At 28.3% G+C, this 14,291-nt stretch overlaps 1 protein-coding gene across 1 annotated transcript; it reads right to left on the bottom strand.

Moving 5' to 3' along the window:
* Window positions 1–11,076: 11,076 nt before the first annotated feature.
* LOC124925352 (probable glycosyltransferase At3g07620) lies at window positions 11,077–14,030 on the bottom strand. The gene is made up of 5 exons (XM_047465331.1): window positions 13,951–14,030; window positions 12,975–13,626; window positions 12,758–12,891; window positions 12,324–12,672; window positions 11,077–11,840 (listed from the first exon to the last, which is right to left on the bottom strand). The coding sequence occupies exons 2-5, from the start codon at window positions 13,602–13,604 to the stop codon at window positions 11,172–11,174; spliced, it is 1,782 nt and encodes a 593-aa protein (XP_047321287.1). The 5' UTR covers window positions 13,605–13,626; window positions 13,951–14,030; the 3' UTR covers window positions 11,077–11,171.
* Window positions 14,031–14,291: the final 261 nt, after the last annotated feature.

The raw sequence follows: 14,291 nt of genomic DNA, 5'->3' as shown, positions 1-14,291 counted from the left end.
AAGAGAGAAATGGATAAAAAAAAATGATTATGTGTATGAGTTTGACGGTGGGTTGAAGTTTTAAACCCAAAAATGTCGACGGTCTAATTTTCTCTAATAAATGAAAAGAATAATTTCCGTTAAATATGTAATGACATAAAGGTGGACGAAATTTAAGAATTCGAGTTGGGATAGGTTTGAAAAAAATTGAGGTGGGTAAAAAAAATAACGAGAAAATTATGGATAAAACGAGAGTGGATAAATGTAAGTTTTGTCTTTTTATTTAAAAAAAATAAATAAAAAATAATGTATTAAAATTAAATTAAGAAGTTACTAAGTAATGTCCGATTTGTACTATTAGAAGAATTTTTATTTTTTTGGGTGGTCCCGCTCCTTTACTTGTATCCGCATAGATTCGATTCTGCCTCTATTATTTGATATTATGAGTAAGTCTTTCAATAAGAACGAAAACATACGGAAACATGAGTCAATCGAGAAGTTTGAAATTAATAATTAATTTTATAACGTATTTTAAGTGTTAAGAATATCCGCCTAAGATATCTATGTTTAAAAAATAATGAGATTATACCATGTTTTAAAACTAAAAAGTAAAATAAAAAATTATTTAAAGTGTGTAAAATATCTATGTTTAACAATGAAATATTATAAAAATGGGGTTTGAGGTTTGCTAATGAAATAAATTCCTTTTGGCTAAAGTAAGCCGTGCAAACTGTATATTTTATTACCGTTGAGATTGGTTTACTAAGGGGATAGTCAACTTATATAACATATAAGGGTTTTCTTTTATTTATTTTTATTGGATTAATTAAAACAAAAACTCATATATATCATGATACTATCATAATATAATCTAAAATTATTTAATTTATTAATTATAATACTAAAATATTTTTACTTTAATTTTATTAAATTTTAAATACATTTTCTTAATAATTATCCATAAAAATCCCAAATAACTTTTTTTAATCAAATAATATATATTTTTCTTTTAAAAAAATTCTATAATCCCAAAATCAAACAAGCTCTTACATGATAGGGCCGGGGTTTGTAAAGTATAATGTTAAGATAATTAATTCTTTTGAAAACTAAAATAAATAATTTTAGTGATGAAAAAAATTGACTTTATTTTGAAGTTCTCTTAGTTTTATTTTTATAACTAAATATAAAAAATTAAAAAAGTTTTGACTATATTTTGAAAATACTTTGTACTACCTAATTTGAGATTTATGGTTATTTGTAGATAAAAAACAGTTCATAAAACACATTTTAAAAATATCATAGTGGAGAGTTTTACTCTGATTGAGAAAAGATTAACTCGGAATGTTCAAAAAAATAGTCCTTACTTTTAAAATTATTTGGTTAGAAAATTCCGATCAATGTTTAATAAATCATGTTTGTAATAATATGATACGATGTTATAAAAATATTGAAAGTTTTATTCATAGTCACAATGTTTAATGAAACATGTATATTATAAATAATAATAATAAATTCATTAGCATATCGTAGTTCTTGTAATCTAGAAAAGGTACATAGTTTATTTATTTATTATAATTTAATTTATTTTTTAAGTTATGGATAAAATTGAATTGTATTTAAAGTATAGGGTTGAATTTAAAAGAAGTGGAATGTTTGAGGCTCACTTGAATATAATAGAAGTCAGTGGTTAAATATTAATAAACATAAAGCCTAGAAATAAATCTATATATATATAATGATGCTTAATTTTTAAAGTGTCCAGATTGCCGGGTCGAGAGCTGTGGTTAATTTGGATATATGTGAGAGTAAATTGATACTTGGGTCGGATTGTGGTTTGACCCGCCCATAAATTTAAAACGGTTAAAAATAAAATTGAAAATGCTATAGGTATGGTTCGAACTTGCAACCTAACAAAACAAGTACAACTTTTTAACCAACTAGGCTAATAACATTTTATATTTTAAATTCAACTCAAAATTTGATAAACGCGTGACATTTTAACAATATAAGTTCAACTTTTTAACTAACTAATCTATATATATAATGATGCTTAATTTTTAAAGTGTCCGGATTGTCGGGTCGAGAGCTGTGGTTAGTTTGGATATATGTGAGAATAAATGGATACTTGAGTCGGATTATGAGTTGACCCGCCCATAAAAATTTTACCGTAATATTTTTTTTACGGTTTTTTATATTATTATTACTCGTGCAAATGCACGGGATACATGCTAGTTGGATAAACAACACAAAAATGAGGGCAAAATTAAAAAGAACAAAATAGAAAGTTCATGTTCAAAATTGAGCAAGGCAATAAGTCCAGGGATCATCAACTTCCTCCTTCATCCCGTTAATCAGGGAAAATTCTCTGGCAGAATTGGGCAAATATATATATTAAGTTAATCTTGATTAATCTTTATAAAACCTAAAATAAAATAAAAATCTACTTATTGGTTTCAGTTAATTTTAAATTATCTTGAGTAATTAAGCTCACAATTACCACTTTGGTCAAGTTGTGAATGGGTAAAACTAGCAATTATTTGTGTACTTTTTTGGGTCTTATTATTTTGTTCAATAATATATAGTGAGTTCTTTTTATGTAGAGAATATAGAAGTTATATAAGGCATAACATAAGAAATTGGCTTAGCATTTAAAGGAAGGTAATTTTGGTAGGTTTGGACAATCTTTATAGACTTGAGAATTAATAAATTGTGTTCTTATTATGATTATTGTGAAAATTGAGGCAAGGAAGTTTGACTTAGTTGGTCATCTTGTATAAATATTGTTTCTACATTTTTATTCAATAAAACAAATAGAAAACTTAGCTTTTGATTTAAACAAGTTACACATGAAAATAATGGCTTCAAACCTTATTTACAAATATAATATGCAGTATATTTTATTATTACAAAAAAAAAAGATATTAGGGATAAGAATGACTATTTATTTTATAAATTACTTTAATTATTAAAGTATTTTAAAAAAATATGAATACAAATATTTTTTGTGATGTCTTGAACATAAACAATTCTCCATAGATATATCATATATATATATATATATATATGTATATATGTATAGAAGAATAATGATACATGTCATTCAATGAGATGATGAATGGAATTTTGAAAAAAATTCTATCATATTAGATTTTTACAACAATTTTCGACATTTATCATTACTTGTAAATAATAAATCAAAGATAAGTTCATTCCATTAAGAATATTATCTAGTTTAAAGAAATCAATCTTGATAAAATCACATAATAAAATATTCAAACTAAGAGCATAAAAACTCAACTTTGAGTAAAATAAAATCAAGAAATATTAGATTCAAGCATAAAGAGAATGTTAATTAAATAAATAAAGCTCAACCACATTAAATGTCTCCAACTTCATATTGATTTGATTGATCTCATTCGAGAACCTCAAATTAAAACAAAGATTTGAGTGTTGTTTTTACATTAGTAATGAATTTGTTTCCCATTATGCATTTATTTAGAATTATAAAAAAAAGTTTAAAATGTTCTACAAGGTTTCTCCAAATTCATTGTTACACTAACGAGAAGAATACGAAAATTTACGAAACAGAACAAGATTGGGATATTAAGAGTACTATAGGTTGTATACTTAACTAACTATATGTTGTAAAATTAACCATCTTTAAAATAAAAAATGAATATGTAATTTTGTAGGTTAGGCTGTGGGGGCTATAAGATTAAGGAGGTTGATATCCTTGCTACTTGCTGGTGCAAAAATCTTGAAGGTAGGCCACTTATAAATTAAATGAAGCATTATTTTATTCAAATGGGTCCTAACATACCCTAATATTTTGTGATGCATATAAGAGATTACAAGGTTCATGCTTCCCATCAATCGCGTCTTGTACTTGAATTTTTTTCCACAATAATAAATAGAAAACCGCACAAAGTAAATTCCACGACGTCTTTTATAGTTTGTGATTCATAGTTTCTTTTTGAAAATGATAAAATAACATTTTGTTAATCTATACAATCGTAAAAATAACCTAATAAAACCCATTAAAAAATATCACAAAGTTTTTATCTTTGGCCGGACCTATTAAAACTTTGATGCTATTGAATTATAGTTTAAGTTAAAAATTAATTTGTCTTTAAGTTATTAGGAAAACAATTCTAATATCACGAAATAAGATCACAAATATTTGCAATCATCAAGAAAAAAAAACTAGTGAAATCGGGAGAATCAATATCAACTTTCTTTTTCTTCTCAAAAACTGATTTGTGATTTCCTAACTACTTCTAGAGTCTTAAAAAAAACATAAGAAATAGAATAAAAAATCACTTTAAATAAAGAAATAAATGACCAAGACTCATATTTCATTGATATATATAATGCGGAAATGTTTAATGTAAATAAAAATAAAATGAATACAAAATAATTATGTATGACAGAAACTCTACCCATAGTTATTTTTCTCAAGGATTGTTATTTTTCATGAAAATAAAATAATTGAATGCATGTAATTAATGTATGATGATTTAATAATAACAATAATTATAATAAAATGTAACACGTGAATTAATTTGGTAATGTATGTGGTGCATTAATTACGATGTTATATAATATAGGTAATGTGAGCTGTCAAAACAATTCATTTATTTGAATGGCCATGCAATTTTATTTTTGGCCATACAAATATTTGTATCATTGATCAATATGAGCGTGTTGCCCATATTCTAAATCCTATATTAAATTAATTTAAGATGCGATTAGGAGAAAGAATATAATTAATTGTGATAAAAATTTACTGTTAATTTGGGAAATTTGGACAAAATATGATTATTTAATATATATGACTACATCAAAATGTCTTATCTATCAAAAACATTATAAAAAATAATAATAATGAAATGAACGGAACATCCGACCAAAGCTTAGTTTAGTCAAGATATTACAAACATGGGTAAGATTTGAATAAGACGAGGATCTCTAATAATAATTTTGTTTTGATTTTGTTTTAATATAAAATGGCAAAAAATATCTGCTAAAAGTCTAGTAACTTCGTAAACAAATTGTTGTGAAATATTGTTCTTTATATAGTAGGGCTTTACCAATAATCGGTAAAGATTTCAAAATATATAAAAAAAAAATTGTTTAATCATATCGACAAATTATGTAACGAGAAAAAAAATATAAAACAAACATATTATCCAATATGTTAATCAAGCTCGTAAGTTTTTTAAATAACAATTAAATTCCCAATCAATTTCACCGACTTTTTAAAATGAATTAAAAAAAATGTAACATTTCAAATCTAATCTAGGCAACCAAAAGTCATATATATTATTCACTTTTGTTTGTTTAGGTTGTTTTATGTTTTGTACTTTTTGTTTTTTAATAAAATAAATATTTGGTCAAAATTATAATTCTTAGAAAAACAAAATAAATGTTTATAATTTATTAAATTTTAATATTTTATTTTAATAATGTTCCCATTAAAATTGTAATGATATACAATTTCTCCAAATATAATAATCATATTACAATTAAGTTCAACCTGCTAGAAGGTGGTTCAAATAATAAAAAATGGTATTAAAAAAAATAATTTAAATTTTCAGCTATCTTCCTACACTAATAAAATAAAAAAGTTGTAGTTAATTTAAATTTTCAGAAAATTAAAATTTTACCTTTATTTCTAATTCCAATTATCACATTCAAATATAACCATACAAATTTTACCGATCCACTAGCCATAATGAATAATAGATTGAGTCAGTTAGACGTGACACTGAGGACAGTAATTTCAATCAGACACATCTGTATATATAGTATGTTACGATTTCTCAAAATAATAATTAAAAACCACAATCATGTATGTATGAATATATATATAGTTGGTCTAGTTTGATACAACTTATAAACTTAAATAATTCGCAATTACGTAATTTGCTAGAATAACAAATATTTTAACGTTTAATGAATAAATTAAATAATATTTAAAAATAAAAAAATAAGCTGAAACAATTATGTGTATCAAACACACATGTCACAACATTAATGTTTTGAATAAGTTGAATACTATCAAATCTATTTAAGCGTTTAATAATTAAGACGAATCGAATAAGTTAAATAATATGAAACAAATAAAAAAATAAGCTGAAACAATTAAGCTTTTAATGAATAAACTGAATCAAACTGGCCCTAAATACATGATTGCAACAAAATACAAATAAACAAATAAATCATAGCCCATATATTGGCTAGTTTGGTTCAATTTATTTTGTAAATGTATATGTTTTCAGGTTATTAAAAATGCTAATATTGAATGTGTTTGATAGGTGTATATTTTTTTTAGTTATAACTTTTTTTTAAAAATAATAAATGAGAACTAGTACGACACTTCACCGCTATGACCCCGCTTAAACTCAAAGTACTTTCTGAAATCGATTTATTAGTTACAACTTATTTACTAAAATATTTAAATATGTTTAATTTTATTCATTAATGATAACTTATTTACTACCATCAAGGGTGGATCTATGTAAAAGGCTACCAAACTGTAGTTCGGGTATCTCAAAATATTTTGTATGTAAATTTCATTAATAATGACAAAAAGAAATACCGTCGTTATTGATTATTTTTCTGTCGTTAAATCAAATTAGTGACCGCAAACTAGGTATATTTTGCTTTCGAATAAATTTTATATAAAAATAAATTTAGGGAGTATATTTTCAACTGTAGCTTCTACCTTACTACTATATTAAACTTATTGAGTAATCAAACTATCATATCCCATAGTATGAGTTTATGAATGGTTGAAATTAAAGGTCACATTGGTGAGCAGAAAAAGATGGTACAACCATTTCATAATAGCCCCATGGCCCAATTTCATCTGCACCACTCATTAATGAATATTGTATATTCCCTCTCTCTTTGTATATATATTTATTTAATGTTACAATTAGGTAATCAAAACACAGTTAAATATTACACATAGAATTTCAAGTAAAACACATATTGATCAATTCTTTGCTAAAATGAGTTACAACTTAATTTGTCACTTAAATCTTAAGTCTGTCTTTATTTATTTTTTAAATATAAAACATTAATATGAATCAATCCTTTCACTCTCATTTAAAACATTTTAAACGAAATAAAGTCTAAAGTAACAAATGAATAGTAAATAGATGTATATATATATGAAACGGTCGCATCACATTGAAGTTGTTTGATTATTTGTTCCCTTAATTTGCAGCTCAATATATTTATATTGAACTGTATGTATAGACTATGGAGTAGTACTAGAATCTGACAAAGCTTTAAATTCATTAATCATTTGCCTTCTTTTATTTTTATTTTTATTTTTACCCGTCTCATTGAATGCTTTTTACTACTGCAATCACCGTCTTCATGGTAGGTAAATAAATAATATTGTAACCAACTCTATTGTCAAATCAATTGCAATTTAAAAAAAAATATATATACATAATACAGATCAATAATAATAAATAAATGCGTCCGAATTCCGACAGTGGTAGTTATAACATATATATGAGAGATAAGAGAGATTAATGGTCACTGGCCCAATGCTTTCTATACTTCTCCAACAACCTATAACACATTTTCTTTTCATCTATAATATTTATAATAATAATAATTAATTACAAATTTTAACAGCCTAGTTGATTAATTATTTAGTAGTTTAGTTGAAGGTGGTCTATTTGTTATTATATTTTAAGTTATATTAAGAATATATAATAATATTGTATTATATTAATTAACACATGTAATCTAATATATAATTAATTAAATATTAGGTTAATGTATACTCTTGACCTATATATGGTGGCCTATTATAAAAAAAAAACAAAAAAAACATGCAAAATGACATTCCACTCAAAGAAGAAAACAAAATAGACATCAAAACAATGTCAATAATCTCATTATCAAGGTCATACATAAGAAATCAAATTCACTATAAGTTGAAAATTCTTCACATGTGCAACATATTTTTGGGCTATTATAGTCATCTGCATCATCTTAGCCTATATATTGGATTTTTGAGCCATCAAATCTCCTCTTCAAGTATGTAGATGTTCTTTTTTGATTAGTAGTGGTTTTCTATTGAATCGCTTCTCATTTTCATATTCATTATCCTTAGTTTGCCGAGAATTAAATAGTGGAAACATTAGGTTCGGGACACTATATATCAATGAATTATACTATGTACAAGGTCTGGCCCGAATGTTGGATATTCATGAGGGTTCTTATGCAATTTTTATTTCTTTTAAAGAGAATATAGAGATGTATAATAGTTTAATGTAAAAATTAACAAAATTAACTTAGCTTAGTTGAATAGTTATTATCTATATAAGTTTATTAATGACTATAAGTTACAGTTTACAACTTAACACACATTTTTATTTTTACGTGGCTCTCTTATATACGCAAATGCATATGCTGAATTGAGCTGACCCTAATTTTATATCTATCATAGATACGAGTTTACCATTCAAATATGTTCTTCGATCCCTATGGCTGAACATAGTTCATAATGCATACATGTCGTCCACCCTCACGATAAGATTGTTCAAGAAATGTGTTATTCTCCTTGTTATCAATTAGAACACTAATGACCGTGCATGATCCAAACCTTTTCAACCTTTTAAGTTGCCTTTTTTCAATAGGTGAAGTCTTCCTCAATCTACATCTCCTCAATGAATGGAGAAGTCAGTAGCAAATCAAACAGTGTTTTTGTTATTATTTGAACTCTCAAATAATGTAACCTAATTATTCGACGTAGCTTATGTCATCTTACACGATAACTTATCCATGATACCTAAAGAGCCATGGACATGTAGTATAACATGGGCAATCCAAAGCTAATCCATCTCGAATAAGTAGGATCCTAAATTTAAACGATCCCTCCAAAATAACATGGAAAAAGTTTCAAAACATAATTGAAAAGTACTATTCTCTTAATTACCCATTGAACAAAGAATTAAAAGCTAAGAAACCATGCACAAGGAAACAAGTTGAAAAATGAATGAATCGATCTGGATCAAGTTTTTAGGTTAACTAACTAGCTAGGTGATCTTGAAGTTTGATGTGATATTAAACTCGTGATGTGAAAGAGTTGTCGTCAATCATGGCGACGGTAGGTTTGGGACAGTTTAGAGCGAACATGCAATTTAAGTGAAAATGGAACTATGTATCGAAAGGAGTTTGTAATTTGAATGGGCCTATGTGTCTTTCATTTTAGAGTTGAAGCATAAACGTCCTACACTACAGTTGCAGAATATTTACGTCCATTGGTTTGAGAATGACAGGACTTAATTATAATGTCTACCAGATCATGTGAGACCTATTAAATTCAATGTTTTATACTATTGCACTACACTATACTACATACTAGGTAAGGTAATATACCTCCCATATTTAATCTGGTCTTAGCATTTATTATTACTCTTTTTATTTTTCTTTACCATACCTATATTATAAAGTGCGTTTTCTATACTAAGTTTGTTTTCCGAGGATAAAATCATTTTATTTTGCAAAACTCGCTAAAATGATTGTACTGAAAACACATCAACAACGATTAATTATGTTAGATTTATAAGTTGGTTACAACTTCAAAAATATTACCAACATTTATAATCATCGAGGAGGAATTAATGACTCATAATAACACAAACATTAAAACCTTAAAACTCCGGTGAATTGGTCGATAATAGTTTCTCTATAAACCGGTCTAATTGGTCTTCTATACGTTAGTTTCTAACACGCTATGCAAATTGTATGCGTCTCTTTCTTGGAACCATTTACTTGCTAGTCCTCTTTGCCTTTACATCTTTCTTTGTAAGTCTGTCTAATTGTGCTTTATGTAATTAGTATTTCCATTTTAGAGTAGATGGGTATCTACTTTTCTCTTGATTTAGAGTTTAACCTAATCTAAAATAGAGATCGGAGGTGTTAGCATTTATTATTTTTACTCATTTCTTTTATTTATCCTGACTATATAAACTTCACTAGTGTATTTTTGCTATTTTCTTTTAAGGATGAATTGTATTTTTTAATCTAAAAAATTTCTACTTCTTCTTGCTATATAATATAGCATGGATGCGACAAATGTTGCATAACGATGAATGTCGAAATTGAGAATGTAGGTTGGGAAAGGAAAGTTGCGAAGTAAATAAATAATTTATTTTTTAATCTAAATAACATTTCATTATGTCATAAAAAATGTCACGTCAAAATAAGATAATTGACATTTTGTTCGTTTAAAACAAATCCTCAAATGACTAAAAATATTTTTCTAAACCAATAGTCTTAAATACAATTCAAAGTTCAACTCTCCTCAATTTGGTATTAAAAGTGTGGTTATATAAATAGCAAATAAGTTAATATATATATTAACATAGATGGAGATAATCATGATTTGTGTACTTTTTCAAAATTTTGTTGATAAGAAGAAATAACCTAACCTTCAAACGTAGTACACTTCTATCTAAAGCGTTTTCGACAAAAATCGAATACGTGACTTTAATTTCTTATGTTAAACTGTTCTCAACGGGCCGGACACCTTATCTAATTTTATATTTTCTTATTTATTTAACACTAAATCAATCAAATCTCTAAAATAATCATATAGACCTCCAACTTAATTAGCAAGTTGAATAATAATAATAATATTAGTGTTTTAATCATATCATTATGTATAATCATTACAATTTAAAAGACTGGCTTAATTAGTTTAATAAACTTTAGAACTCACCCACTTATAGGGTTACCTTTAAATTTTTTCAAGTGGCAAGGCCTGTCAGCCACAGCTTAATTTGTAATAAAGATGTGTTTATGGATTAAATTTTTCCTGGGCTTTCCATTTACAAATTGGGCCATGATGGTCAATTTATATTTATTTAAACAAGTTTTAGAGACAAATATGAATTTAAAAAAGAACAAATTACCAATTTATGAAAATTAAATCTATCTTCTAAAACAGTATTATTCAGGAACATTAGAATTAGATATAATTCAAAAAAAAAATGATTTAAAAGAATTTATAAATATTTTCTAGATAAAAATCAGATCCAACTCCAACTTTAGATCTGAAACATAAAACATAAACTGCAAGACAGAAATAACTAAAGAAAAACATGCACAAGAAAGCTTTATGTACAAAGTTAGATTCAGTTGGGCTGATGATTTCAAGATCATCTTGGTTTCATTTGAAAAACTCTGTTGTACCAAATGGAGTGAAGTGTCATGTGAAACAAATCATACTTCAATGGTTTTGGATGCCAAAGGAAATGCTGCTGAACTTTCCTCACTCCCAATTGCAGCTCTAAATATCTCTTTTCTGGTATGGATACCAATATCTCTTTCAACTTTTCTATATCTTTCTCTGCTACAATAACAGAGAATGCATTCCAATCCAACACCTCGAAAAAAGGGGGCACGAAATTGTCGGATATGATTACGGGTACACATTCGTAAAATATGGCTTCTACAACTCTCGGGCTGTTGACCTCGTAGCCCTTAGGGCAGATACAGTACTTGCTAGTCTTCATGTGCTGAATGTAATTCATCTTGCTGGCTACACCTGGGGGCATGGGACCGAGGATTTTCATTTCGGGGTCTCGGTCCTTCCATTTTTCTAGCAAAATTGTTCTTAAGTAACCATGCATGTTGCCTGCGTAGAATGCCAGAATGTCTCTCTTGGAAGGAGGGTAGCCCCCAAGATCTCTTAGGGGATTTCTCGCTGATCTTACGTATGTTTCGGGTAGGGAGACATCTCGACCTATTTTGAAACCTGCGGTTACGTCCGCATTGCATAGGGCTTTCAGGCAATGTTCCATGTGGTGCCTTGTTTCATAAGGTGCCTGCAAAATAAAGAATAAAAACTTCAATGAACATAAGGATATGGGCGTTATTTGAAAACACATTATTCAATCAACAATCTGTTAATCAATCACAATTAAAAAGACCCTCAATTTAAAAAGTTATTATAGCCTAGTTTCTATCTATGTTATTGGAAGTTAATCTCAAATAACTCACTACCAACACTGAAAAAGGTTGTCCAAGAACTCAACATGAAACATGTTCATATATATTTTCTCATTAATATATTTATACATGTAATATCATCTTACCCAATAACCAATTCTCAATAATACTCACCAAAAAAGGTTATTTTGAAATAACTAAACATCAAACAAGGTCATATACTTTCTCATTAATATATTTATACCTCTCTATCCAAATAACCTACATTAAACAAGTTTATGTGAAAATAATCCTTACTTATTCAAATAACACTAGATGAAATAAACACTTTTTTTTTGTTTATGTATCTGGTAACATACCCAATCGTGACAAGCGACAAGAAAATGATCGGCTCCGCCAGTCCTATTCCAGAAACGGTACTTAGAGGCGATAGTTTCTGAATAAAGCTTGAGATATTGGCGTAGATTCGTGCGGTCATGAGAATTGCGAACATACAAGGTATGTTCTAACATCCTCGAACTAAACGGCATATAAAACAAATGAGCTTTCCTAGGATCCTTTACAACGAAACGATTGTTTCTCTCCATTAGTTTCATAAACCATCCTTCCGAAGCGTACAAACCTTTGAGAATAGGCTGGTGAAATATCGGTTTCTCACCTTCTCGATAGACATAAACCTTTAGTGTGCGTTCCATCAATTCGTAACTCCTGTTAAATGCGAGGAATTTCATTGTTAGGTTGATTTGTAGTTTAAACATAGCAAATCCACATTGATCATATTGATGAAACTCACCTCTTAAACATAGAAACATTCCTGAAAAGAGGAGCATAAAGTTCTCTATTGTTCTTCCCTGCAGGAGGAGCATTCTCAATTTGTGATTTTGCAGCTAGGATTTCCTTGTCAAGTGGAGATGACCAACGCGGTTTCTGCAATCCAGCAAGAACAAATTGTTACATGATTGAGATTTGAGTCAAGTCAATCTGTAGAAACACGAAAAGTTGTTAATCACCATTGCCCGAGAAGAACGACGATGCCTAACCAATAGCTGGTTCATCTCATCAATGGGCATAACAGTCTTGGGTGGCATCTCAGACTTCATCTTCCTCTTTCCTGTAGAAACTTTAGTTTTCGAAGAACTTTCATTAAAATTGACTGGTGGATATGGAGCGGAAGTAGTTGAATTCAATTCAAGCATAATCTCTCCTGATTTTTCATGGGTTTCCAGGTTTGGTTGAGCTTCATTGGAAATTTCCTTAACGGAAATGTAATCCTCAATGTTCTCAAGCTCGGAGATGTCTTCATCAACAACAACCAATTTCGTAATTAACGAATCTTCATCGAGATTTCTTGTCTGTTCTCCAACCAAATAATGAACATCACTCTTATTGACTACATTGTTAATCAAATATGAAGTACTATGGGAAAGATTGGAAGATGCTGGGTGTGAAAAGTACTGACGATCATCTGAACGTGGCTTGGAGGACTCATCAGTAGATGGTAACAGAGATCTTAGACTGTTCCCGTAAGGAAGAAGGAGAAATTGACAAAAAATATGAGTAATAGACACCAAACCAACTACAAGTAACCATTTTCTTTTCTCAGTTTGAAACAATCTGCAGATTTGGATGGGAAACTCCATACCCAAAAATCGAACCTCAATCCTGAAAGAATAAGACAGGCAATTCAGAAAGGGTTCATGGAGCTGGGTAGTAAACGGAGAAGGGAAAGGTCAAGAAATGAGCAGAGAGAGTTCATAGAGCAAGTTAAGTAAGTCATAAATCATAATAATGCATGTAAGGCTACAATTTGAACAAGTAATCAACAAGGTAGAGCCTTTGAAGTTAATGTCCCGGAGAATCTAGTGAAACCCATATTCAAAATCGTCTATTTAAGGAACAAAATCGAAACTATAGGCTTTAGTTAGAGATTCAGCAAAGAAAGAGCATTTAACAGTGAATCGATTCTGTGGTCAGAGAAGGAAATACCTCGAGGAGTCCAACTATGGAAGTGATGAAGAGACCGACTGAGATCGATCAGGAGCAGGGCACTGTTAAGTATTATTAATAGAAATAAATATATTACTAAACAAACAAGCAGACGAGCTTTCTTTATCATCACACTGGACTGGACTGACCGCCATCACAGTTCAGGAACTCTGAAACGCTGTCGTTTTCTTCTATATCTTGTTACAAAATGATTTTTAAGAATTAATAGGCGCGCAGAAATGGCTTTTAGAAATATATTATAATACATAAATAAGTAAATAATGATGTAGAAAATCAATTTGAGAAATTTCGAAAAAATATTATTTGGCACTCTAACTTTT

Source organism: Impatiens glandulifera, chromosome 2 (assembly GCF_907164915.1).
Source record: "Impatiens glandulifera chromosome 2, dImpGla2.1, whole genome shotgun sequence".
Lineage (NCBI taxonomy): Eukaryota > Viridiplantae > Streptophyta > Magnoliopsida > Ericales > Balsaminaceae > Impatiens > Impatiens glandulifera.
The sequence above is the reverse complement of the archived record's forward strand: the minus strand, read 5'-3'. Positions and strand labels throughout refer to the sequence as shown.